General features: G+C 43.0%; 2 protein-coding genes and 2 non-coding genes across 5 annotated transcripts in view; 3 read left to right on the forward strand and 1 right to left on the reverse strand.

Moving 5' to 3' along the window:
- Window positions 1–7695, reverse strand: part of LOC141087541 (transmembrane protein 47-like) — a 63329-nt gene extending 55634 nt beyond the window's left edge. Inside the window, exon 1 of the mRNA XM_073573111.1 lies at window positions 7485–7695. Coding sequence (XP_073429212.1) covers window positions 7485–7695 — 211 coding nt within the window. The remainder of the gene's footprint in view (window positions 1–7484) is intronic.
- Window positions 7696–10879: 3184 nt separating this feature from the next.
- Window positions 10880–27179, forward strand: DKC1 (dyskerin pseudouridine synthase 1). 2 transcript variants are annotated; one of them, XM_073573112.1, is made up of 17 exons: window positions 10880–11027; window positions 11104–11153; window positions 16331–16417; window positions 16907–16998; window positions 17748–17932; window positions 18048–18112; window positions 18442–18568; window positions 18991–19121; window positions 19320–19463; window positions 19549–19669; window positions 21628–21746; window positions 21965–22068; window positions 22146–22194; window positions 22407–22469; window positions 23280–23387; window positions 26015–26104; window positions 26841–27179. In XM_073573112.1, exons 1-17 carry the CDS (start codon window positions 11012–11014, stop codon window positions 26892–26894), a joined length of 1605 nt encoding a protein of 534 aa, XP_073429213.1. In that variant the 5' UTR covers window positions 10880–11011; the 3' UTR covers window positions 26895–27179. The 2 variants fall into 2 exon arrangements, with proteins under 2 accessions (XP_073429213.1, XP_073429214.1); XM_073573113.1 differs by lacking the exon at window positions 26015–26104.
- On the forward strand, window positions 18838–18912 carry LOC141087587 (small nucleolar RNA SNORD83). The gene has a single exon (XR_012231697.1). It is a non-coding gene; the product is annotated as a small nucleolar RNA SNORD83 (small nucleolar RNA).
- LOC141087586 (small nucleolar RNA SNORD83) lies at window positions 21786–21858 on the forward strand. The gene has a single exon (XR_012231696.1). It is a non-coding gene; the product is annotated as a small nucleolar RNA SNORD83 (small nucleolar RNA).
- Window positions 27180–27271: the final 92 nt, after the last annotated feature.

Genomic DNA, 27271 nt, shown 5'->3' on the forward strand with positions numbered 1-27271 from the left:
TGATGCTGTATGGTGGCTCATTTTTTGCGGGACAAGATGATGCTTTCAGCGGTACCATGGATATTTATATGCGTCTTTTTGATCACGCGTTATTGCACTTTTTGTTCGGCAGTATAATAATAAAGCATTATTTTTAGCTTTGTTTTTATTTTTATTTTTTAAGGGGTTCGCTATAGGGGTTAACTAATGGGACAGTTTTATAGGGCGGGTCATTACGGATGCGGCGATACTAAATATGCGTACTTTTATTGTTTTTTTTATTTCCAAAAAATGAATTTATTAGGGAATTTTTTTTTTAATTTATTTAGCGATTTTTTTATGAATTATTTTTACACTTTTTTTTTTTTTACTTTATTACAGGGGGGACACAACTGTCATGTGACAGATCGCTTTATAGGCACTGAGGAAGCCGGCTCCCTGCAGGCCCCCAAAGGTCCCCGTCGCCATATTGGATCCAGGGACCTGCAGGGAAGGAGACCCTCGCAGCAGCGCTACACATAGTGCTGCTGTGGGGGTCGCAGGGAAGCACGGAGGGAGCCCCTCCCTCCCGATGCTTCCCTAAACCCCCGGTACACTGCGATCGTGTTTGATCGCAGTGTGCAAGGGGTTGACGTGTCGGGGGTGGTCCGTGACTGCCCCTGACACATAGTGCCGGGTGTCAGCTGTGATAATCAGCTGACACCCGGCCGCGATAAGCGGCGCTCACCACATGAGCGCCACTGATCGCTATGACGTACTATCCCGTCCATGGGCATAGGGGCCCGGGTCCCATGGACGGGATAGTACGTCAGATGGCAGAAAGGGGTTAAAGGCAGGTTAAATTTAACATTGAGAGATAACATTGAGATCTCACCCAGCATCTTACTTATGGTTTTGTAGCCCATTCCAGCTTTGTAAAGGTCTATGATCTTGTCCCTGACATCCTTAGAAAGCTCTTTGGTCTTGCCCATGTTGTAGAGGTTAGAGTCTGACTGATTAATTGAGTCTGTGGGCAGGAGTCTTTTATAAAGGTGACTATGTAAGACAGCTGTCTTTAATGCAAGTAATGAGATGATTAGGAGCATCTAACTGGTCTGTAGGAGCCAGAACGCTTAATGGTTGGTAGGGGATCAAATACTTATTTCTCACTGCAAAATGCAGTAAATTTATAGAATTTATAGAATGTGATTTTCTGGATTTTATTTTTGATATTCTATCTCTCAATGTTAAAATTAACCGACCCTTAAAATTATAGACTGTTCATGTCTTTATCAGTGGATAAACTTACAAAATCAGTGAGGGATCAAATTCTTATTTCCCCCACTGTATAGGCTATGTACACATGTTGTGTTTTTTTTGCTGCAAATTAAAAGCTGCTTTTTACAGTACAAGCAAAAGCTATGAGATTTCAGAAACCTGACTCAATTGGAAAACTGCTTCTTTTTTAAAATCTGCAGCTTGTCACTTCTTTCAGCGTTTTTTCACCATTCAAGGGAATGAGTAAGCACATAAAATGCTGGAAAAAATGCAACCCAGTTTTTTGCTGCATTTTTGGTGAAAAATAATAACTTTATTAAACAAGTTCTCTAGACAAATGACACATATCCACCAAAAAAAGCAGCAAAAAAATGCACCAAAACCTGCTTTTTGTAAGCAGCATCTTTACTGCCCAAAAAGCATGCTTTGCCTGCAGAAAAAAGCACAACTTGGAACATAGCCATAAACCTATATGATTAGTTTTCTTTAGTTCCACTTTTTTGAGCTACGTTAATTACCGTAAAACTTTTATTTCTGAGCAGGGTTGATTGATGCAACCCGATTTTGTATATTTTGTGCCTTCGCCAGGCTCACGCCTGCTGAGAGCGAAGCTGTGGATTTTACAGGTATGCCCGGTCAGAAACGCGTTGGTGTTTTTTTTAATGATATAATGATACATAATACACTGGGGTAAAGTCTTATGAGAATTCTACTACATAGAATGTAGTTTGTGTGATCCCTGTGGGCTGGACAGGTTTTTTTCTACTTGGAAAAACTTGTTAAATACCTGCAGAAATTCTTTGCAAACACTCAAATTCTGACAGCGGCATTTAACACACACCGGCATGGCGGCATGCCATTAGTACACCAGTTACATGATCGCAGGCCACCGATGGGTTGCTATAACAGAAGACCGCTATGCTCGTCATTACAGAGCTCCCATGGAACCCAGCCTGTGGCCGAACTTCAAAGTAGATTGTGGCATCGATGTATACACAGCAGCATAAACGATCAGATGATCACAGCTTCAAGTCCCCTAAGGGGACTAACAAGAACAGTGAAAAGTAAAAAACAAGTTCTAAAAAATGTGAAAAAAACAAACAAAAGTTAAAATCACCTCCCTTTCCTCCTATTAAATATACAGATAATAAAAAACATATTTGGTATCGCTGCGTTCAGAAAAGTCTGTTCTATCAAAATATAAAAATAATTAACCTGATTGGTAAAAAAAAGAAAGTGCCAAAATTAGTTTTCTTTTGGTCTCTGCAATACCGCAAAAAATGCTGCAACAAGTAATCAATACGTCACATCTATCCCAAAACGGTATCAATAAAAAGTCTCGTTCCTCTCCCAGATCCATCGAAAAATAAAAACATTATGAGTCTTGGAAAATGGTGACACTACTCAAAACATTTTTTCACCATTCGAATAATAAAAAAATGGACATGTTGGGTATCACCGCAATCATTGCTGATGAGCAGAATCATACTGCAAATTCATTTTTACCACGCAATGTATGCTATAAACACAATTCCAAAAAAGAATCAGTGTGTCCAGATTGAGACAAGAGGGTTGCATTGACAATCCAACACAATGGGCAGCACTTTGAACACATTTTATAAGTGATCATAATCTTGTACATAACTCATGAAAGAATAAAATTATGTTAAAACCAAGCACGCCATTGTTTTCTTGTAAAATTCTCAACAAGTTTGATGTGTCACATGACCCTCTTCCCACTGGAAAAAATAAAGTTGGATCCAAAATGGCCGACTTCAAAACTGCCGCCATGGTCACCACCCATCTTGAAAAGTTTCCACCCTCCCATATACTAATGTGCCACAAACAGGAAGTTGATATCACCAACCATTCCCATTTAATTTAGGTGTATCCATATAAATGGAACACCCTGTATATTTTAGTTATCCTACATGTTTACTGTCAAACATTGTCGAAAATCAGAATTTATCCTGCTACTTCCATCCGCAATCACATATTTATTTACACTTGAGACCAAGTTTCATTGGCAGCCGTTCGTGCCCATGCTATGACTGCCTCCGCCACATTCCAGAGATGCCGGGTTTTGGTTCTGATCATTAGCACATCTTTTATTTTTACGTACTGATCTTTTCCAATCATTTCTTTACAAGTTGTTCTTGGTTCCAACAGTTTTCAAGATGTTTAGTAGCATAATCTAACCAGGCCTTCTAGTTCTTAAGTGTTACCAGTACATTGCAGCGCTTGTTCAGCCGAGGACTCCTGTATGCTCCATGAGGGAGCTATCGCCAGACTTGTCAACTGTGGCTCGCTGGGTGAACAAGGAAATCGACAGTTTGAAATTAGACATTCCTAGTCGACATCTTCACTGACAAATCAGTTGGCTGAGGCCCTCATATACGATAGACGTCAGCTGAATGCACTAACATCAACAGGCCGGGCCGACAGTCTGATGTGTATGGAGGCATTACAATCCTAGAGTGTTAGAGTTAGAAGGGACTTTCAGGGTCATCGTGTCCAACCACCCGCTCAATGCAAGATTCACTAAACCATCCCAGACAGATGTCTGTCCAGCCTCTGTTCATTTGCGCTTTAATCATTTCCTCATCTTCTTGAGTGTATTGTGTTCTTGAATTGGATAGATATTATGCATAACAGTGTCCATTTTAGGACATGATCATATATCAAAGTCAAACGTCAGGTATCAGAGTCAGGTACCAGAGTCAGGTATCAAAGTCAAGTATCAGAGTCAGGTATCAGAGTGAGAATTTCTGATGTTTGACTCTGATATATGATCATGTCCTAAAATGGACACTCGTCCATTTTAGGACATGATCATATATCAAAGTCAAACATCAGAAATACTCTGTCTGATACCTGACTCTGATACTTGAGTCTGATACCTGACTTTGATACCTGACTCTGATACCTGAGTCTGATTCTTGAGTCAGGTATCAGAGTCAGGTATCATAGTCAAGTATGAGACTCAAGTATCAGAGTCAGGTACCAGAGTCAGGTATCAAAGTCAAGTATCAGAGTCAGGTATCAGAGTGAGAATTTCTGATGTTTGACTTTGATATATGATCATGTCCTAAAATGGACACTCTACTGCATAGATTTTTCTTTACCTATGAAAGAGATCTGTGATGATCCACCATAGTTATCTTCTGTGCTGTTTTAGGCTTTTTGGTTTCCGGAGGTTACCAGTGTCTTCCTTTTTTTAGGAATGTACCAGCTTATTGATTTGGCCCTTCAGAAAGCTCTTGCTATTTTTTGTTTCTTGCCTTTTTTCTCTGCCTAATGATGGCATACTTCACTTCCTTTCACACCCCTTTGGATGTACACTATATTGAGGCTTTATGAAAAACTAACAATAGTAAATCGAATGAATCAGCACCATACCCTAAATCTCCTTAACCGCTTGACGACATATGACATACATGTATGTCATATCTCGAATCCCTGCCTTTGAAATGAGCTCAGCATGCTGCATTTTCCCGGGCAGATGATGACTGATTTAATCAGCCATCATGTGAGTTTAACAGTCTCAGGTGAAGGGAGCTACAACCACGGCTATTGACCTGTTAAATACCCCTCAATCTCCTACAATGGCATTTAACATGTGGCAGTAGATGGAGGTGCATCATTCCATGAGCCCATCGGCATGCCTGTGACGTGATCGTGGATTGCTGATGAGTTGCCATGACAGCCGGGGGTCTGCTGAAGACTCCCATGTTTGTCATTACAGATCTTCTTTGAAACCTAGCCTGTGGCTGGCGATCTAAGGAGACCGTGATTTTTGCTATATGCAGTGATGCTGTGGTATTGCTGTATATAGCACAAGTGATCAGATGATTGCATCTTCAAGTCCCTTAAGGGAACTAACAAGTACAGTGAAAAGTACAAAAAAGTTTTATGAAAAATAAATAAAAAAAACCTTAAAAGTTCAAATCACCCCTCCTTTTCCCCCATTAAAAATAAAAACATGTGGTATCACCATGCTTATAAAAGTCAAATGTATCAAAATATAAAGATAACCTGATTGATAAACACCATAAATTACATTTTTTGGTCACTGCAATTTCGCAAAAAATTCTGTATGCAGCAAGTGATCAAAAAGTCACATACAGTATATACTTGAATATAAGCCGAGATTTTCAGCCCATTTTTTTGGGGCTGAAAGTCCCCCTCTCAGCTTATATTCGAGTCATATACACCAGGGGGTCGGAGGGGGAGGGGGGGCGGGGGTGTCAGGTCATACCCGTCCTGGCACGGTCTCTGCAGCCCCCAGCTTCTCCGCGATCTCCCTTCCTTTCTTCAGTGGTCATATGGTACCGCTCATTACACTCATGAATATGCGCATATTCATGAGGTGTAATGAGCGGTACCACGTGACCACTGAAGGCAGGAAGGGAGATCGCGGAGAAACTGGGGGCTACAGAGACCGTGCCAGGACCGGTAAGTATAGCGATACTCACCAGTCCAGGTCCATCGCTGCTTGCTGCTGTCTGTCATCTGTCAGTGACGTTCAGACAGCAGAGGGCGCGGTGACGTGGTTAGTGCCTGCCGCGCCCCCTGCATTCTGAACGTCACTGACAGATGATGTGCCAGACAGCAGCAAGCAGCGGCACCTGGCCCCAGCGACGGAGAGGTGAGTATGTCATTTTTTTATTTTTAAATGCAGCAGCACATGGGGGCATAATCTATAGAGCATCTTATGGGGGCAGCACATGGGGGCATAATCTATGGAGCATCTTATGGGGGCAGCATATGGGGGCATAATCTATGGAGCATCTTATGGGGGCAGCATATAGGGGAATAATCTATGGAGCATCTTATGGGGGCAGCATATAGGAGCATTATCTATGGAGCATCTTATGGGGACAGCATATGGGGGAATAATCTATGGAGCATCTTATAGGGGCAGCATATAGGGGCATAATCTATGGAGTATCTTAAGGGGGCAGCATATTGGGGCATAATCTATGGAGCATCTTATGGGGGCAGCAAAAGGGGCCTATTCTATGGAGCATCTTATGGGACCATAAGCTTTATGGAGCAGCATATGGGGCATTTTATTCTAGGGAGCATCTTATGGGGCCATAACCTTTATGGAGCAGCATATGGGGCATTTTATTCTAGGGAGCATCTTATGGGACCATTATTAACCTTTGTGCAGCATTATATGGGGTGTATTTTGTATGGAGCATCTTATGGGGCCATCATGAACTGTATGGAGCATTATATGGGGCTCCTGATTCAATATGGATATTCAAAAACATTTAACCTACTGATGTCTCAATTAATTTTACTTTTATTGGTATCTATTTTTATTTTTTCTATTTTTATTTTTTAAATTTACCAGTAGCTGCTGCATTTTCCACCTTAGGCTTATACTCGAGTCAATAAGTTTTCCCAGTTTTTTGTGGCAAAATTAGGGGGGGGGGTAGGCTTATACACGAGTATATACAGTATATTCCAAAATGGTATAAATAAAAACTTTGCCTTGTCCAGCAAAAAATACACCTTCCCACCGTTCCATCGACTGAAAAGTGAAAACGTTACGGGTCTCGGAAAATGGCAACACAACCCAATTTTTTTTTTTGATAAGTTCTAATTTTTTATAATAAAAAAATGGACATGTTTGGTATCAGTCCCATTGACAACCTGTGGACAAACAAAATCACTGGAATTGTGATAAGCTTTGAGCATTGATTAGGTAAGAAGGGGTGGCCATCAGGGCGGCACAGTGGCTCAGTGGTTAGCACTGCAGCCTTGAAGTGCTGGAATCCTTGGTTCATTTCCTACCAAGGACAACATCTGCAAGGAGTTTGTATGTTCTCCCTGTGGTTTGCGTGGGTTTACTCCCAAATTCCAAAGACATACTGATAGGGAATTTAGATTGTGAGCCCCATCAGGGACAGTGATGATAATGTGTGTAAAGTTATTTGAAATTAATGGCGCTATATAAATTAGTAAAAAAAATAAATACAAGACTGCGATGTTCCTTAAATATCATACAATTGTAAGAAAACAAAAAATCAGTAAAATATTCTTCTTTAACAGTTGACTTAATTCTTATGTTATATGTATACATTTTGCCTAAAGTGAAGCAATTTAAGGGCTCTCAAGACCCTAAAAGCATGTCATTATAGTTTTCCGGTTAGTGACACTTTTATTTTTGACACAGAGTTTCCCTTCCACCTGCTATTGCCCAATGTGCCCATATCGCCAGCTTTTCTCCTACTCACCACTAGTCAGGACAGATCTGCAGTGCCACGCATCCATTTGTTTATTGCATATTTCCCACAGAGATAGAGAGAAATGCTTGGAGGTCACCCAGGCAGGACTAACAAGAGCCACCACGTCTAACGCCAGCGCCAGGAATCCACAGAGCAGAACAATCAATGTGAAATGCCTGGGAGGCATCGCCGGAGGCAGCTCAGACATGTCTGGAGGCATCGCAACCACGGATGAAAGGAAAATATTTAGGAATGAAAATCCAGATTCTTCTGATTTCCAATATCATCCACTCATTCCTATCCGTCCAGTCTCCCTGGTGTCGTCCACACCGCTGGGCTTTAGACTTACACCGCTCTTTGGAAAATGTTCTGCATCCTGCATCCCGTCATCCGAAGGCATCACCTGATGCTGACACCATAAGCCCCACAAAACAATGGAGCGCACAAATGGCAAATGTGACACTGTGTGACCTTCAGCATAGACCTCTCTGGACCTGCAGCACGTGCACAACAGCAGAATGGGTTCTTAATGTGACACAGATTGATCATTGTTAATAAAATTACTCGATTTTTGGACTAAATTAATCTGAGTTTCAGTAATAATCTAGAACATATCTATCTACCGCAAATGGACAAAAGTATTGGGACAACCATACATCACAATTAAGACATCTGCGCGAATCGGTCTGAGATTGGACCGCCGTGTATGGACTGACTGCAGCTCACCCTAGTGTGACAGCTTCACGTATATCTATGGGGTCGATGTGCACGGATGTCTAAATGAGCCTTTACAGGAGCTTTTATTAAATTCCATTCTAAATGTATAATCATCAATATGGAATTGGTCTCTACTTACAAGTGTAACCGTCGTTTTAATTTTCATTTCATAAATCAATAGTACACATGAAAATAAGAAACTTTGTAATATACCTTATCAGAGAAATCGGCTTCTTTCTCCTCCTGGACTGATCAGTCATTATCAATTCCCAGATAAAATCTGTATTAATAATAATCTTTATTTTTATATAGCGCTAACATATTCTGCAGCGCTTTACAGTTTTGCACACATTATCATCACTGTCCCTGATGGGGCTCACAGTCTAAATTCCCTATCAGTATGTCTTTGGAATGTGGGAGGAAACCGGAGTACCCGAAGGAAACCCACGCAAACACGGGGAGAACATACAAACCCCTTGCAGATGTTGTCCTTGGTGGGATTTAAACCCAGGACTCCAGTGCTGCAAAGCTGCAGTGCTATCCACCGAGCCACCGTACTGCATTCGCAACCTGGGGTCCATCGTGCGGTGATGGATAAACCGCAGCTAGCACAATGGCGGAGAAAGGCTGCAAGAAAACACAAAGCACACTGAGTTAAATGTCACTCAGCGTGCACAGAGTGCAAAGTAACAAGATCTATTACACCACAGAGCGATACTATGAAGCAACGAAAAAAGGATTATACCCTGTTAGACTGCACAGGCGTATAGAAAAATGCTAATTGGGGTCCCTATAACATAACCCCACAGGGAAGCTGGTGGTTGACACTGCTCTGACACACGGGTGTGCTTTATCCAGCGCCTGAGGACACCTGATGCAGATGCTAAGTTCAAGCGGGAGTTCTCACCCTACACTGACTGTCTAGATAAACACTCACAGTGCTATTAGCGTCACACGTGCACACAGGGTGGTAAACTAGCCACCAACACACCAAACACACATACTAGCGCACAGGTGTGTGCTCCAGAGGACCTTTTTACATACAGCTAAAATCCAGACAGACAGGACCTTGCCCGTGGACCAATCAGAAGCTGCCACATCATCAGAGCACCTGAAGTTCGAACACCAATGGGAAGGCACCATATCATGGACATGCTCAGTAGGATGAAATCTGGACTTAGGCTCCAGAGCACAGCGCTGCACGTGTAAACCAGTAGTCACTATAGGCTTAGCTGGAGGACTAGCAGTAACTACACCTGCAGCATGAGTCTGGGCAAGACGCTGGAGTCTGTCCTGAGCAGTCATCCCAGCAGCTGAGCCTGAATGGGAGACCACAGCACCAGACAAGGCTTGAGATCCATCCCGTGCATCGGGAGAACCCCGTCGAATAACAAGGACTGCATTTGACTATGAATGTAAAATTTCCCGGAATCAATAGTGGATATCATATATTTGGAGAGACCCTAATGTGCCTAGAAAACGGAAACCCCAAACAAGTGATGCCATTTTAGAAACTACATCCCTACAGAGCACAGACAGGAAAGACACAGCAGGGAAAGAAGCCAAAGACAAGGAGGCAGGGGTAGTTAAGACAAGCTAAAGGGACAAAGACTCAAGGACCAGGATATTCTGCCTCCTGGAGGGCAGACAGACAGGCATGAGACAAAGCTAGGAGTGTAGCCTCCAGAGAAGGAGAAACACAGAACAGGGCCTGGCTTACTCAGCAGCAAAACATTGAGTTTAGACATTGCTCAGGCAATGTTCCAGTAGGTGGGGCAGCCCTAAATAGTCGAGGGCTCTAGGTAATTGGTCAGGGACACATTAGACAGGTGCACCCTGACTGCATAAGAAGCAGAGAGTTTAGGCGCCGCCCCCCTATACACACAGTCAGGAAACATGAACACAGCAGACAGGAGACAAGGCAAGGAGCTAACGGCAGAGAGGAATCACAGCATGACCTGGAGCAGTGAGTTGGTGAGTGGGGGATGGGAGGCCATTCAGCGATGCCAGCAGGGTTGTTACACTCCAGCTCATTTCTTTGGTTTTGTCGGCCTAATCTTGGAGACCAGACAACCATTAGAGGGGTCTTCTCACTTTTCATCTTGGCGGTGATAACGTTGGTCGTCACCCTCTCTAGCTCCAGTCCAGGCTACATCTCCATCGCTGCTCTGGGGACTGTGCGCAGACCGCAGCAGTGATGTCACAGCACTGCAGCCAATCACTAGGCTTAGCGGCCTCAGGGGTGAAATTGTGACAGTTTTACTTATTTTTAATATTTTTTTCACAATAAAACGGCCAAAAATAAGTAACACAGAGACTGGAGATATCGTTCGGCCGCTCACTGGTGACAGCCCCCCAATGGCCGAGTGTGGCCTGCAGGTGAGAACAGACCCCACGCTGAGTGTGTGCTGCCGAGGAACTTGGGCAGCACATGCCATTACATGCCGGTGATCTCAGCCATGCCTTCTCTTTATTCCCCTTACGTTTTGGTAAATTGCAGAAAATTCGACAATAAATGTGCTGCAGCTGCACTGTAGTAAGCCCTGACGTGCGGGGCCTGCCGTGTGCTCAGCCCACTGCGCGCGGACTGTGCAAACATTCCCACACACACTGGGCATGTAATGGTGCCGCGCGCACATGTATTAGCGCAGTACACACACGTGGCGACCAGAAGCGCAGTGCACACAGAGGAGGCGGGGCCGGGCAGGGCGCGCGGCCTGAGGAGGCGGAGTTAGACTCGCCCCTCCCTTCTTTATATCACGCTGCCGCGCCTGCGCCTCGCCCTCAGTCACCGCGTGGAGAAAGGCCAGAGAGGAGACATGGCGGACGAGGCGGGTAAGCAACCCCGGGTATAACGCCACTCAGCTTGTGGTCTGCACAGAGGCTAATAATGGCTGTTCTGTCCTGACAGGGTCCAGGAAGTCCAAGAAGCGCAAGAGTCAGACGCAGGGGGAGGTCGCGGTGAGTGTGGACATGGACGGCCCGAGAGCGCTTTTATTTTTCCCGCTCTCTTAACTTTGACTTCTACTTTTTGCTATGTTGTTGCTGGCAGCCCGTTTGCAGGTCTGTTTCCCGCCGCCGGTGTGCAGAGCATGTGGTGCGGCCTGTGGCGGGCGGTGAGGCCTAGCCCTCCACGTGTCAGCGCGGCACGTGTGCTCCAGGGCAGGTGCTAATCACCGGGGCCGGACAGAGGCCCTCAAGCCGCCTTGCGTGTTTCTACTTATGGGGGTGTTGTTCCTCTGCCTTGTGGGGTCTCCTCTCTCTAGGAGACAACACACCTCCTATGTGAGACCCCGGCCTCTACCTGCAGGCTCCTTTATCCCCACCATCCGGTGTCAGCACATGGGGGCGCTGTGACATGACTGGGTTTCTCTGACAGCTGGGGGTCTGCCAAAGACCCCTATGCTTGTCACCATGGAGCTTCACAGGAGGCCGTAATGTTCTGTATATAGCAATGCTGGGGTATTGGTGTATACACCACAAGCGATCAGTGTCAAGTCCCCTAGGGAGACAAGATCACTGAAAAGGAATGCACAAGTTCAAATACCCCCCCACACACCTTAACAATAAAGGTTATGCTTGTGGTGTTGCCACGTTCAGAAAAGTCTTAAATGTCTGCATATAAAAATAAGCATATAGATGGGTAAACGAAAGGGAAAATTAAAGAGAACCCCAAAATTTGGCCAATGTCACGGTAATATTACAAAAAATGCTTCAGTAAGTGATCAAAGTGTCACATCTACCCCAAAAATGGTAGCAATAAAAAATGTCATCTTGCCATGCAAAAAATAAGCTGTGACACCGCTCCATCAACCAAAAAAAGGGAAATGGTGACCGTAACTTTTTCCACCACTAAGAAAATAACTGGCCATGTTTTGTCCCATAATTGTAACGAGCAGAATCCTATTGCTAGATTATGTCTACTACTAAACGTACACTGTCACCATAATCTCGGGAGTGCAGTTTTTTAAGTTTTTCCCCATTTTCCAGTACATTATGTGGTAAAATGAATGGTGTCTGGGAAGAAGAGGAGGAATCCTGTAATTGGCCACATCGAGAAGGTGTTAAAGAGGTGGCTCAATGATAAGTTATTTATCTGTGGGGTGTGTGACTGCTGGATCGGCACCTATCGGCAAAACTGCAACTTCTATGCCCGTTAGGATGGCGCTTGCTGCTTTTATTCACTGTGGCTGCACTTGTCTTTTTCCTGCAGCCACATAAATATAGCGTCTGGTATCCATCATTTCATAGCTGGGGTATAAACTCCCTATTTTGCCATTCCATGCTGCTCCTGGCAGTCTGACCCCTGGATCTAGTGCCAATTTCCCACTGTTGCTCAGATCTGTGTGTTTGGCTGTGCAGATGTGAAGGAGGATTTATTTAGGGTATATACAAGAGATCTTTGTTGGTTCAGGCCATGAGTGTGCTCCAGTGGGGTCTTGTTTTAATGCAGACCACCCCTTCTACCTCTTAAACCCCCAAGGGTGGTTTGCACGTTAATGACGGGCCAATTTTTACAATTCTGACCACTGTCCCTTTGAGGTAATAACTCTGGAACGCTTCCATGGATAACATGTACTTCATGTTAGTGATAAAATTTCATTGATATAACTTGCGTTTACTTGTGGAAAAAAAACGGAAATTTGGCGAAAATTTTGCAAATTTTCCAATTTTGAATTTTTATGCCTTTAAATCACGGAGATATGGAACACAAAAAACTTAAGTAACATTTCCCACATGTCAGCACAATTTGGGAACTAACATTTTTTTTTTGTTAGGAAGTTATAAGGGTTAAAAGTTGAACAGCGATTTCTCATTTTTACAACACCATTTTTACCAAGGGTAACAGGAGAAATTGGACTGCAAAAATTATTGTGGAATTTGTCCTGAGTACGCTGATAAGTGGGGGTAAACCACTATTTGGGCGCATGGCAGAGCTCGGAAGGAAAGCAGCGCCATTTTACTTTTTTGGCTGGAATTGAGATTGGACGCCATGTCGCATTTGGAAAGCCCCTGATGTGCCAAAACAGCGGAAACCCCCCACAAATGAAACTATTTTGGAAACTGCCCCCCCCCCCCCCCCCCCCAAGGAACTTGTCTAGATGCGTGGTGAGTACTTTGAACCCCCAAGGGCTAAAAAATCAGATATTTCCACAAAAATGATCTTTTCACCCCTAAATTTTATTTTCCCAAGGGTAAAAGGACCCCAAAGTTACTGTTCAATTTGTCCAGAGTATGCTGATACCCCACATGTGGGGGTAAACCTCTATTTGGGCGCAGAGCTCTGAAGGGAAGCGGCGCCATTTTACTTTTTTGGCTGGGATTGAGATCAAATGCCATGCCACGTTTGGAAAGACCCTGATGTGCCTAAGCGGTGGAAACCCCCACAAATGACACCATTTTGGAAACTAGACCCCCCCCAAGGAACTTATCTAGATGTGTGGTGAGCACTTTGAACTCCCAAGTGCTTCACAGAAGTTTAGAACGCCCGGGCGTGAAAATAAAAAAATATATTTTTCCACAAGCATGATTTTAGTCCTCAATTTTTTTTATTTTCCCAAAGGTAAAAGGAGAAATTGGACCCCAAAAGTTGTTGCGTAATTTGTCCTGAGTAGGCTGATACCCCATATGTGGGGTGTAAGGTAGCGCTTATTGGCATTAGATTAATGGGGTCAGGCACACGTTTTTCCACATAAACAGTCCATTTTGGTTCAAACATCATAAACCGCTGTAGGCCATGTTACACTTCACAGGCTTAACACATAGTCCAGGACATTTAGGCTGTGTTAACACGTTGCTTTTTTTTTTTTTTGTTTCCACTTAAAAGAAGCTTCCCATTCATTTTAATGAATTCTGCACTTTCTGTGCATATTGATGTGTTTTTTTTCCTCGAAAAAAACGCAGCATGTTCATTAATTTCGTGGAAAATTCTGCATTTCTGGCTATTTTCTGTTGTCTGGGGACGCGCATAAAAAACACGTTTTTATGCGGAAAAAACGTGCGTTTTTGCGCAGAAAGTGCGTGGAAAAAAACGCTCGTTTTCTGGGAAGGAGTCCTGTTTTCATCCATAAATTTTCTTTGACTTTTTCAACACAGAATTGGCTGGAATTGAGATCAGACGCCATGTTGCGTTTGGAGAGCACCTGAATGTGCCTAAACAGTGGAAACCCCCCAATTCTAACTCCAACCCTAACCCCAACACACCCCTAATCTCAGCCCTAACTCTAACCCTGATGGGAAAATGGAAATAAATAAAAAAAATGTTTATGTTTTTATTTTTCCCTAACTAAGGGGGTGATAACGGGGGGTTTGATTTACTATTTGTGGCAGGTTTTTATGTTTGGCAGCTGTCATACGCTAAAAGACTTTTTATTGTGAGAACAGTTTTTGCACCACCACGTTTTGAGAGCTATAAATTTTCCATATTTTGACCCACCGAGTCATGTGAGGTCTTATTTTTTTGCGGGACGAGTTGACGTTTTTATTGGTACCATTTTCGGGCACGTGACATTTTTTGATCGCTTTTTATACCGATTTTTGGGACGCAGAATGAACAAAAACCAGCGTTTCATGAATTTCTTTTGGGGGGGTGCATTTACACCGTTCCGCGTGCGGTAAAATTGATAAAGCGGTTTTATTCTTCGGGTCAGTACGGTTACAGCGATGCCTCATTTGTGTTTTTTTTTTTTTTTTTGTTTCGTTTTAGCGTTTTTATACAATGAAAACAATTTTATATAAAAAAATTAATTTTTACATAGCTTTATTCTGCGAGCTATAACTTTTAATTTTTCCCTAATGACGCTGTGTGGCGGCTCATTTTTTGCGGGAGAAGATGACGTTTTGTGCGGTACCATGCATATTTATATGCGTCTTTTTGATTGCGCATTATTGCACTTTTTGTTAGGTGGTATGATAAAGCATTGCCTTTTGCTTTTGTTTTTTATTTAAGGGGTTCACTAAAGGGGTTAACTAGTGGGACAGTGTTATAGGGCGGGTTGTTATGGACGCGGCAATACTAAATATGGGTCCTTTTATTGTTTTTTTTTTTCCAAAAAATGAACTTATTAGGGATTTTATTTTATTTAGTTGTGTGTTTTTTTTTTTTTTTTTTTTTTTTTTTATTATTATTACTTTGTCCCAGGGTGGGGGACATTACTGTGAAGCGATCTGACAGGCGCTGCACAGGCTTCCTCACTGCAGCAGGCACTGAGGAAGCAGCCTCCCTGCAGGCCCCTGCAGCCATCTTGGATCCGGGGGTTTGCAGGGAAGGAGACCGTCTAAGAAGCGCAGCACATTGCGCTACTCCGGTGGTCTCAGGGAAGCACGGAGGGAGCCCCCTCCCTGCCGATGCTTCACTAATCCCCCAGTACATGGCGATCATGTTTGATCGCAGTATGCCAGGGGTTAATGTGCCTGGGGCGGTCTGTGACTGCCCCTGACACACAGCGCTGGGTGTCAGCTGTGATAATCAGCTGACTCCTGGCCGTGATCAGCGGCGCCACTGATCGCAGTTACATACTATTCCTTCCCCGGTCATAGGGGCCCGGGTACCGTGGATCTGATAGTACGTCAGATGTCAGAAAGGGGTTAATGTACAACTTCAACACCATCCATATTAAATGGGTTGTCGACTACTTGGACAACCCCTTTTCATACCCGCCCCAATTCAATACTAAAGCCTATACTTGCCACCTGTGTCTGTGCCGTTCCCGTGGTGTTGGCACTTGTTTTCCCCGGGGCTCTTGTGCGGTTGTGACACGTGACACGTGACACTGGCACACAATCAGAGCAGGCGTCGCTGTCCCCGCCGCCTGTCGAATTCAGCGTGAAGAAGTAGTACCGGCAGCCGCTCCTCTACATTTTCAGTTTGACAGGAGGTACAGTGACGCCAGCTCTGATTGGGTGTCAGGGTCACATGTCATAGCACGAAAGGGTAAGCTTTTTTTTTTTTTTTTTTTTTTTTTTGGGACCTTGCAGGGTTACGACAAAGATTGTCAAAGTAGTGGACAACTTTTATAAGAGTCAAAAAATTACTTGTAAACCTGCAGTAATCATCCATAATGTGAGTACTTCGGTGACTGGTGGTATAATCCCGGTCCAGATACTTTGTATAGAACGATGTCTCCTCTTTGTTACAGGATATACAGCATGAAGGAAACTTTATGATACAGCCGGAATCCAAAATAGCACAACTGGATACGTCTCAGTGGCCGCTGCTACTAAAGGTCCGTGGTTACAGCGGTTGGGGGGGCAGTTGTGTGTAGATAAGCAGCTGGGTGCGCAGACAGTGTGCTTCTTTCATTTTTCATCTCTATAAACAGCAGATTTGTCAGGTTTTGTTGCATGTACTGTTTGAGCACATACTGTAATGACTGGGCTGAGACATCAGTCTAGACAGGGTAAGTGGTAGACTATAGTAAACATCTATGGGATCAATCATTGTGCTGCATGGAACATCCCATGTCTGCACTGTGTATTACATACACGATAATGCTGCCACTGATGCGTTATATACAGATATCCATGATAGTATATGCTGATGTCTTGTACTAGTATAATGTCCTTATACCTGATTATATACCCAGTTTAACATATGACCTTAATATGCAATTGGGATATATTGTAGTAGCTTGTAGCTGGGTTCAGGCTTCTGATTATCTAACCATACAGAATTGTGGTTGTGAAGTACTTTTTTGTTTTCATGTATTTGGCAGAACTTTGATAAGCTAAATGTGCGGACAACACACTACACTCCCATCCCGTCTGGCTCCAACCCCTTGAAGAGGGACATCACGGAATATATTAAGTAAGTGATCAGGTATGTACACTCAGCACCACTCTGGCCCATGGACTGTGTCCTGTGCCGCAGAATCCGTGTGCGTGGAGTCGAGCCGCAGATCCGGGCAAAGCCCATGGACAACAGTGGTGCTTCTGTCTATGGGGGGGTGTAGATGGGTGAAGGGTTTCCCCCCCACCCCCTGCAGATGGACCGAAAGCAGAAGTTAATGCAAAAGAGATGACTTGAGCTTTGTGCTTTTTCTATTTGGTGTACTATTTCTTTGCTATAAAGAACCTGCTTGCCCCTGCCGGCGATGGACCTCTGCACATACTCAGTGTTGAGTCGGCACTACAGGGTGGGCCATTTGTATGGATACACCCGGGTGGGCCATTTATGTGGATACACCTAAATAAAATGGGAATGGTTTGTGATATCAACTTCCTGTTTGTGGCACATTAGTGTATATATATATATATATATATATATATATATATATATATATATATATATATATATATATATATATATATATATATATATGAGAGGGAAACTTTTCAGGATGGGTGGTGACCATGGCAGCCATTTTATAAATGGCCCACCCTGTAGAATGTTAGTACTTCCAAGTCATGCAGATTTATGTAAGACCCCCTATCTTTGTAGTAGACTTGACATGCAATGTGTGCGCCATGGACATCACGTTCTGGAAGACTCCACAATTAAAGTTCGGGGATACTATTTTTCTCTTACTTGTGGAATAATCGTAAATTTCTTATCAGAACAGGTTTTATTAATCTGGATAAACCCGCCAACCCGTCCTCGCATGAAGTGGTCGCATGGATCCGCCGTATTTTAAGGGTAGAGAAAACCGGTCACAGCGGCACGTTGGATCCTAAAGTCACAGGTTGCCTCATTGTATGTATCGACCGCGCCACTCGTCTTGTGAAGTCGCAGCAGAGTGCAGGTGGGTTACTCATGTCTTGCTTACATTATTATTATTATTGCGCCATTAATTCCAATAACTGTGTACTTTAGTGTGTAACATGCTAACATTCCTACTGTGCTTTTGTTTCTTGTAGGGAAAGAATATGTTGGTATTGTGCGTCTCCATAATGCGATAGAGAACGAGCAGGTTCTGTCTCGGGTAAGGTTCTCTCCAGCACATTTTTAGCTTGGTGTAATAGTCCCTCCAGTTTACGTGATGACACCGTTTATCCATTCTCTGATCCTTAGTCTGTCTCTTAAGCACTTGCTTTCCTTCACTGGAGTCTTGTGTGCTGGAGGCACTGTTGGGGCTGGTGGCCTGCGTCTTGCAGCGTGACCTGCCCCTGGTGCTGAAAGCGGGAGATAACAGATTAAGGTCAAGAAGATGCTTTGCTGTCTGATAAACTTGGCTGTCTTTCTTATTTATGTTGCTTTGCTATATACAGAATATATTAAGGTGTTTTTTTTTTTTTTTTTCCCCCCTCCCAGGCTCTTGAAACCCTCACGGGTGCACTGTTTCAGAGACCACCATTAATAGCTGCTGTAAAGAGGCAGCTTCGTGTTCGAACAATATATGAAAGCAAACTGGTAGAATATGATTCTGAACGTCGGCTTGGTGAGTGAACTGTGCCCACGTCAACCGTCTGGGGAAGTTTGAACTCCGGTCTGTCACTGTAGTCTTTCCTTATTGGACTGCCAGAAAAAGCCAAGTGCAACAATCACAACCTCATTGGGAATGAGTGGATCAGCGGTTAAGTGTGTGCACTGCCCCTCCATTATGATGGGAGTGATTTGCAGCGGTGCTGGGTGTCTTGGCACCAAGTACCTATCCTAAGGATTGGTCAATTATAAAGCGGCAGACAACCGGACACCACACAGTATTGAGCCATATGATGTATGTGAACTCTCAGGAACCTTGTGTGATGGTGACATGTATCTATCACCCAATAACTGATGGCTCTTATTGAATTGCATGTGAACGTTGTTTTCTTTATTTTTTTATGAAATGCTATAACTCTTACCCCGGTTTTCGCACAGGCATATTTTGGGTGAGCTGTGAAGCTGGTACATATATCCGAACGTTATGCGTCCACATTGGTTTGCTTCTCGGGGTTGGTGGTCAGATGCAGGAACTTCGTAGGGTTCGGTCGGGTGTCATGGGAGAGAAGGTAAGTAACTTACGACTCTGCCCCCAAATGCGTTGAGTTCAACCACAGGCTTCTCCCTGCGGTCTGTTAGTTAGCTTTGGGACATTATCACGCTCACAGGACTCTAGGCACATTGTGTCTCGTCTTTTGAGCGGACAATTCATTATGTAAGATCTTGTCTATTTTGGATTGTTTTTAGTTATTGTTTTTTGCCTCTAGGACCATCTGGTCACAATGCATGATGTACTGGATGCTCAATGGCAATATGATAACAATAAAGATGAAAGCTATCTGCGTAGGGTTATCTTCCCACTGGAAAAGCTGCTGGTATCCCATAAAAGATTGGTTATGAAGGACAGCGCAGTAAGTCAGCTTCTCACTTCGTACCTGACAATGCTATTCTACAATCTGAATTGCTCTGAGAATTTTTTTTTCCTTTTTATTAAAGGTTAATGCTATATGTTATGGGGCAAAGATCATGCTCCCTGGTCTTCTGAGGTATGAGGATGGCATTGAAATAAACCAGGATATTGTGGTCATCACAACCAAAGGAGAAGCCATCTGCATTGGTAAGATGTGGGTTTTACACTGGCCAAAAGTTTTTGAGACTGATAAATGTCTTTGACTTTCAAAAAGCTTGTTCCTTCATTGTTAAGATCTTTTCGTCAGTTGTTTCCATGATTACCGAAGTGCAATTATCAGCTTTTCATAAGTGTTCATACTTTTTGACAAATACCTTGTTTCTGTAAAGCCTCAATATTTCCAGAGTTCTCTTATTTTTTCCAGACTTTTTCTGCCCTCAGTCACTTAGTTATCACTTTCTATATTATCACATGGTCTCCATCAGGCTGGATGGTTGGAGGATGTGCAGAACCCATTCTTTATTCATGGCCAGAGTTGAGTGAGCCCCCTGCATGGATGAATGGTCTTGAGATGTTTTACTGTTGGCAGACTCTGTGGTCAGGGTAGAGCTCACACTTTTATCTTTGGACAATCCTTCTTCCAGATGTCCTGAAAGGGGCTTCATCAGAGAAAATAACTTTACGCTAGTCATCTGTAGTTTACCTGGACTTAGACATTCTGCATATCTGTCCTAAGGAGAGAAGGTGGCTTCTTTGCTGCTCTTCTTGACACTAGCTTCCAAAAAGCCTTCACCTCACTGTGCACTGACACCAGTTGAAGCGCAGAGGAGCTAGAAACGGCCATAGTCCACTTTGTTTCTTTCTGAGCCTGCTGTCATGTTTTAACCTTTACAAATATGATTTGAAAGGATAGTGAGTGCCATTTTTCTCACGTTGCACAGACGCTTGCCCGCTGCTATTCTTGAGCAAGCGTTCCTTTTTTTAGGATATGGTCCTGGCACTTGCTGGACTTGATCACTGTGATATCTGATAAATGGTTGATTTAGGGGCAGTCTTAGGGCCCCGTCGCACATAGCGACGCATCAGCGATCCCGACAACGATCTTACCTTGTCAGGATCGCTGGTGTGTCGCTACATGATCGCTGATGAGCTGCCAAACAGGCAGCTTCACCAGCGATCAGCACCAGCGACACAGGGGAAACAAGCGATGCACGTCGCTAAGTTACCCAATGTGTACCTTAGTTACCAGCGTGCTGGTGCAGGGAGCTGGTAACCAAGGTACACATCGGGTTTCTAAGCAGCGCTGGTAACTAAGGTACACATCGGGTTTCTAAACACAACGTGCCGCTTTGAAACCTTGTGATTGCCTTAGTTACCAGCGCGCTGATCGCTGGTCTCCCGCCTGCGCACACAGCGATGCGTGCTGGCCAGCTGGAGACTAGCGATCAGAAAAATGTCCTGGCCATTCCAGGACAACCAGCGATAACCGGCAGGGGGGCTAGTCAGTGTCACACACAGCGATCTCGCTGGTGAGATCGTTGTTACGTCACAAAACTTGTGACTCAGCAGCTATGTGTGACGGGGGCTTTATAAGCAGCAATGTCCTTGCTTGTAAAGCTCTTTTGATCCAAAGCACTGATGACTCCATGTGTTACCTTTTCAGGTAACAATGGTTAACAGAAGACTATGATTTCAAGTCTTGGCCCTTTTAAAGCAACCAGTCTGTTCTTATAATTCAGTCAGCAGAAGCGGTGATATCAGCTGCATTGTTCTCACTAACTCCTGAGCCAACAAGATCATTGAGATTATGTAAGCAGGTCATTTTGCGGCTCAGAAACTAGGTGGAAATGTTAGTGTTTTTTTTTGTTTTTTTTATCGGTCTACATAACAATGAGCTATGCAAATTGCCACTAAAAACTGAAGCATCAAGCTTTGTGAAAACCAAAACTTGTCAGCCTCAAAATTTTAACCACTTCATATTTTCGTGAAGACCATATGTACATTAGCAGCTGTAGACCAAGATCTTTGTATTTAAGCATCTAGTCTGTGTGCAGAGGTCATGTGGAGGAAGGGGGGCGCTGTAACTTTGCTTCTTGTGATTGTTGTGTATAGAGTTGTTACAGGCTCTGGCTCAGTATATTAATAATCGTATTTTCCCTTTTCAGGCACTGCCCTTATGACTACAGCTGTCATATCAACATGTGACCACGGCGTTGTGGCAAAGATTAAACGTGTTATTATGGAGAGGGACACCTACCCCCGCAAGTGGGGCCTCGGGCCTAAGGTAAGACTACTCTGGATGGTGGCTACTGTAAATCGGTGAGCCATATGATGTATGTATGATTTGTGAACTTCGTGATGATGACGCTACATCTATCACCCTATGACTGATGGCTCTTATTGCACTCTTTTCATAATGACCAGAACTGCTACCCCAAATGTTTGGCTAATATGGCAGCTGCTATTTTTGTGGACAAAAGTTGACTCTTCTAAACTTTCCAGGCAAGTCAGAAAAAAATGATGATTCAGAAAGGGATGCTAGACAAGCACGGGAAACCCAATGAGCATACACCAGCAGGCTGGAGCCAAGGATATGAGGATTACGGGTAGCGGCAGTCACTTTCTAAAATTGCCCTGTCTTCCATCCACCATAAATGTGTATTAATCAGGGGTTTTCTTGCAGTTCAGCACAGAAGAAAGTGGCTGCTGCAGAAGTGGAGACTCCAGCAAAGGTTTGTCTGTGCGTTATTCTTATATGCAGGAAGTTATCCCCTTCTTGCTGACCTGTGGTATTATAGGGGAGTCATCCTGCAAAATAAACAAGCTATTCCTAATCAGAGATGCATTATGTGCCTCTCCTGTTAAGGTATATGGCGGACACATGTCAGCACTTCTATTGCTCTCTTTTTGAGAAACTTTGAGTTTAAACTTTTTTTGTGTATAGAGGAAGCATGTGAGCGATTCAGAAGGTGACACAGCAACACCTATTTCCACAAAAAAGATTAAGGTAAGAATGTGATCTAGCTGTGACCAAATTTTACGGTTTGGTCCAAATATCTTAACCTGTTTTCAGTAAAAGCCCCCTTTTAACACCACCCACAAAAAAAACAGTGAGAGAACTTAAGTTTTACTTTAGTGTCAAGCAACTACTGAGCGGTGTCACCCGAACAATGAACCTATTGTAACTATTACGTTTTTCAGGGTTCAGAAAATAAAGCGGTTAAGTGAGATGACTAAAGTCGAGCCCACCATTCATTTCTTGCAGTGCTTTTTCAGGGCAATTGTTAATCTTTGCCTGCAATTGTATTTCTTTTGCTACTTTACGTCTTTAACAGGCTTCAGCGTTAATGTTCACGTGGGCATTGCAGCCAATTGCTGAGTAATAACATTACAGATTTTTATTGAACTTGCCAGCAAACAGCCTAGTAAGTGACACCTCACTGGAATTGGGGGGGGGGGGGGGTCTCTGCATTGTGGTCCTCTTCAGATTACATAGGAAGCCCTGCTGACAGATTCCCTTGAGTCATTGATTGAATATTCTTCTTTGGAAATCAATATGCGTTAATTACGCCTGCTGCGTGTCTGAATCCCATCAACTTAAGAAACTGAGGACTTGATTTGGCAGCAATAGGATCACTTGCACCTTCCCTTAGGTTTAGGCATGTTTCTTATGGTCAGTTTAACTTGTGGCGCAGTTTTATTTGCTCTACTGACTAACAATACTAACAATAAACAAGTAGTTGGTAAACGATATAATTCAAGTAGACGAAATGGCAATTGAGGACCAAGACTGTAAGAATGCCTGTGTTCTCCACAGAGTAAACTGGAGAGTGGTAGTGACAGTGAAAGTGCCTTAAAGCCAAAGAAAAAGAAGAAAAAGAAACATCAAGAGGAAGAAGAGATTGTGACAGAAGATTCTCCACAAGTGAGTAATGTTTAGTGTAAAGGGCCCTGGATTACACCTGACACAGGTCAATACCAACTGGTTCAGCCAACAGTCTGTATGTAATCTGTCGGGAGTTAATGATTTGGTCTACTGTCCAGTTTCAGATATTTGTAATTTTTTTTTTTTCCCGGTTAGGCTATGTTCACACGTTGCTTTTTTCTGCAGCCAAAAGCTGGTCTCTTGGCAGTAAAAGAAACCTGCAAAAAACATGCTCATTTTGCAGTTTTTTTTCAATTGCCCCATAGAAGGCAATGAGTAAGTGCAAAAAGGCAACAAAAAAAGTTTCCATCAGTTTTCCCACAGTTTATAGTGAAAAAAACATACAGCTTGATATGAAGCACATTCTTTATTTTTGTGATTGTTTTCACAAGTTTGAGGTCTAAGGGGTAAGATTTCACCTTGTGGAGAGTGACATACCACCTCTGGCTTGTCAAGGTAAGGAGGCTTATTTGCTGTGCAATGCTCCTCTGGGAAAATATGCAAATTGCCTCTTCAGAGAGGAAGAGGACTTGAAGTCTATAGCGCCACCTGTTGGTAGTTGCGATCCTACAAGTCACAATCAACCCTTTAACGAGTCTTGTAATAGGACTTAGGATAAAAGCCAACAAATCAGAATCTCAATTTGCAGACACGGAATTTCGGGCTATTGGCCCTCGTCAGTGCAAAGTATAAGAACTGATTTGGCTAGGTGAGAGGCTCTGGACCTCACTTAGCCAAATCAGTTCTCATACTTTGCATTGGCGAGGGCCAATAACCCGAAACAGTGTCTGCAAATTGAGATTCTGATTAGGATAAAAGCCAGTCATATTACAAGAATCGTTAAAGGGTTGATTATGACTTGTAGGATCGCTACTACCAACAGGTGGCGCTATAGAGTTCAAGTCCTCTTCCTCTCTGAAGAGGCCGTTTGCATATTTTCACAAGTTTAAACCACAATGTCTTTGAATCCTCACATGAGCCTGGATGTTCATATTAGCACAGTTTAATTAAACTAGTGATATGCTAAAGCAAAGAAGTCCTGACCAACCCATGCCTGACCTGTGTGTGTGAAAGTAAACCATGCCCCACCTACTCCATTTTCTGCCAGGGCCTAAAATAATGACATGTCCATTTGACTCCTCATGCTGTTTTCTTCAAAATAGTCACTTTTTTCAGATCAAATTATTTAGTAGAAAGTTCGGTCTAATCGTTTTTTATCTTAATTTCTGGTTTCACAAGACTTGCATTGGTGGACAACTGACATCCCTTGTGACAGCTTCTGTCTTGGGCTATGTTCACACGTTGCAGCTCTTATAAAAAGTAAAAGCTGCTTTTTATGGACATGTGCACCTCCCCTTAGGTTTAGGTTCTCTTATTCATTCTCGTCTCGACTATTGTAACTCTCTTCTAATCGGTCTCCCTGTTACCAAACTCTCCCCTCTCCAATCTGTCTTGAATGCTGCAGCAAGGTATCATATTCCTCACCAATCATTACACCGATGCCTCTACCTTGTGCCAGTCATTACACTGGCTACCCATCCACTCCAGAATTCAGTATAAACTTATTACCCTCACCCACAAAGCTCTCCATGGCTCAGCACCACCCTACATCTCCTCCCTTGTTTCAGTATACCACCCTACCCGCACACTCCGTTCTGCTGATGACCTGAGGTTAGCATCCTTAATAATCAGAACCTGACACTCACGTCTCCAAGACTTTACACGTACTGCGCCAATTCTTTTGAATGTACTTCCCAGGTAAATACGATTAGTCTCCAATCCCCACAATTTTAAGCGTGCCCTGAAAACGCATTTAGGGCAGTTTCACACGTCCAGATAATTCCGGTACCGGAGATGTCCGTGTGCATACGTATGCCATCCGTATGCTGTCCGTGTTTTTGAGAAATTATTTTCAGTGTTGACCATTTGTCTTTTAAAACCGCACATGGACAGCATCCGTGTGCGGTACGTGTTTACACGGACCCATTGACTTGTATGGGTCCGTGTGATCGTGCTGTTGCACAAAAAGACATGTCAGCGTGTTTTGCACACGGTCCGTGAAAACACGGTGACATCTGCATAGACACATTCATTCATACGTGTCAGTGTTGCCCTTATTCAGGCTGGCCTATCGCCTCAGCACATTAACCTAATCTATCCCTGTGTGGCACAGCCAGAAGTTTTTTACCATAACCAGGTTCCCCGCATCATGTTCCCACATTCTTTATGTATCCATTAGCCCTCTGTGTCTGTACTGTTACACATTTAACATTATGGCTGGTTCATACAATCAGGGCTACTGTTACACCCACCTTTCGTGTCTGTCTATTTCCTCAGACTGTAAGCTTGCGAGCAGGGCCCTCATTCCTCTTGGTATTTGTTATAATCTGTGATTATTGTTATGCTGTAATGTCTACTATTGTCTGTACAAGTCCCCTCTGAAATGTAAAGTGCTGCGGAATATGTCGGCGCTATAGAAATAAAATGTATTATTATGGCATGTATAATTTGACAGTTTTTATTTGCTGTACTGACTAAACTATACATCTAGTTAATAACTAATGCAAGTAGATGAAGCAGCAATTAAAGGCCACAATGATGTGTAAGAATGCCTGTGTTCCCCACAGAGTAAACACGAGATTTGTAGTGACAGTGAAAGCTCCTTAAAACCAAAGAAGAAAAAGAAACATCAAGAGGGAGAGGAGAACGTGACAGAAGTAAGTTAATAGAAAAAATACAATTGCAAAGCAGGGAAGTTGAATTGGTTAGACATGGTTTACTGAAGATAATCTGTGGGGCATTGTTTACTTTCACACTTATTAGTACAGTTTGATAAAACTAGCAATACTATCATCCATGCTCCTATGAGGCTACCAAGACCTGGTTTAAAGTTGAGGAAAATTAGAAAAATGGGTTTCACATCCTGCTTCTATTTTTCTTCCCCCCCCCCCACCAAAAAAATGATGGCATTGTCCTTGCACCTGCTCACTATTGCTTTCACTATTGCTTTCTTTGGGTGAAAAAAAAACTGCAGAACACAACGTGTGAACTTGGCCTAAGACAGAAGCTCTCATTCAACTCTGCACTTCTGTTTGAGAGTCGGAATATTTTTCTGCTGGCATATCTAAAGTGTATAGGGGGTTATTTGACATGTCAGACTATAATCTGATGATGGCATTTCTTTTGACAGTGCTGGCATGAATGTATAAATACTCATTCTTTAGACTTTTCAATGTCCATTTTAGATCTGCTTTCGATGGGCTTCACATTTTAAAAAAAAAAAAAAAGACTAAATATCTTGGCCATGATTAGCAAATCTGATTTTAACTTTTTTTTTTTTTTTTTTTTTTTTTTTAATATAACCTAATCAATTCAATTGAAGAATTAAGTTTACTTAATTAAATACTTACGCTGGGTTCATAAGAGATTTTAATCCAATTTTATCTTTTTCAGTTGACAAAAAGCATGAAAAAGAAGAAAAAGAAACACAAAGAAGTTTTGGAATAAAAATGTCCATGCTTTCTCATCAGTGGTAGAATGTGCTCAGGCGTTCTGGTCTCCGCTACCGAGACACTACTTTGTCCTGTTTTAAGGATTGTATATATATATATATATATATATATATATTTTTTTTTTTTTTTTTTGACCTCCCTTTTGTACATGACTAAATGATTTGTGATTTTTGGTTGCTACCAAATTATGGATGTTTTTGGGAATAATGAATTTGCTCAGGTTTTTTTATTTTTTTTTTTTCTCCCCCCTCTTTCTCTTAATAAACATTCATTTTTGCTATGTGTCTTGTGTGATTGGTTTGTTTTATGGTGTTTCTGACATGGTTGCTCTGCAGACACTGGATAGGAAAGACCTGCTGATTTGTTGGGATG

The sequence above is a fragment of the Dendrobates tinctorius genome, unplaced genomic scaffold, assembly GCF_039654945.1.
Source record: "Dendrobates tinctorius isolate UK_male_01 unplaced genomic scaffold, ASM3965494v1 ptg000034l, whole genome shotgun sequence".
Lineage (NCBI taxonomy): Eukaryota > Metazoa > Chordata > Amphibia > Anura > Dendrobatidae > Dendrobates > Dendrobates tinctorius.

Excerpts from the sequence above, each read along its gene's own strand:
- DKC1 (XM_073573112.1), top strand. Across the intron at positions 16,999-17,747 it reads GACATCACGGAATATATTAA|AACAGGTTTTATTAATCTGG; the intron begins GTAAGTGATCAG and ends ATTTCTTATCAG. Across the intron at positions 19,122-19,319 it reads CGGGTGTCATGGGAGAGAAG|GACCATCTGGTCACAATGCA; the intron begins GTAAGTAACTTA and ends TTTTGCCTCTAG.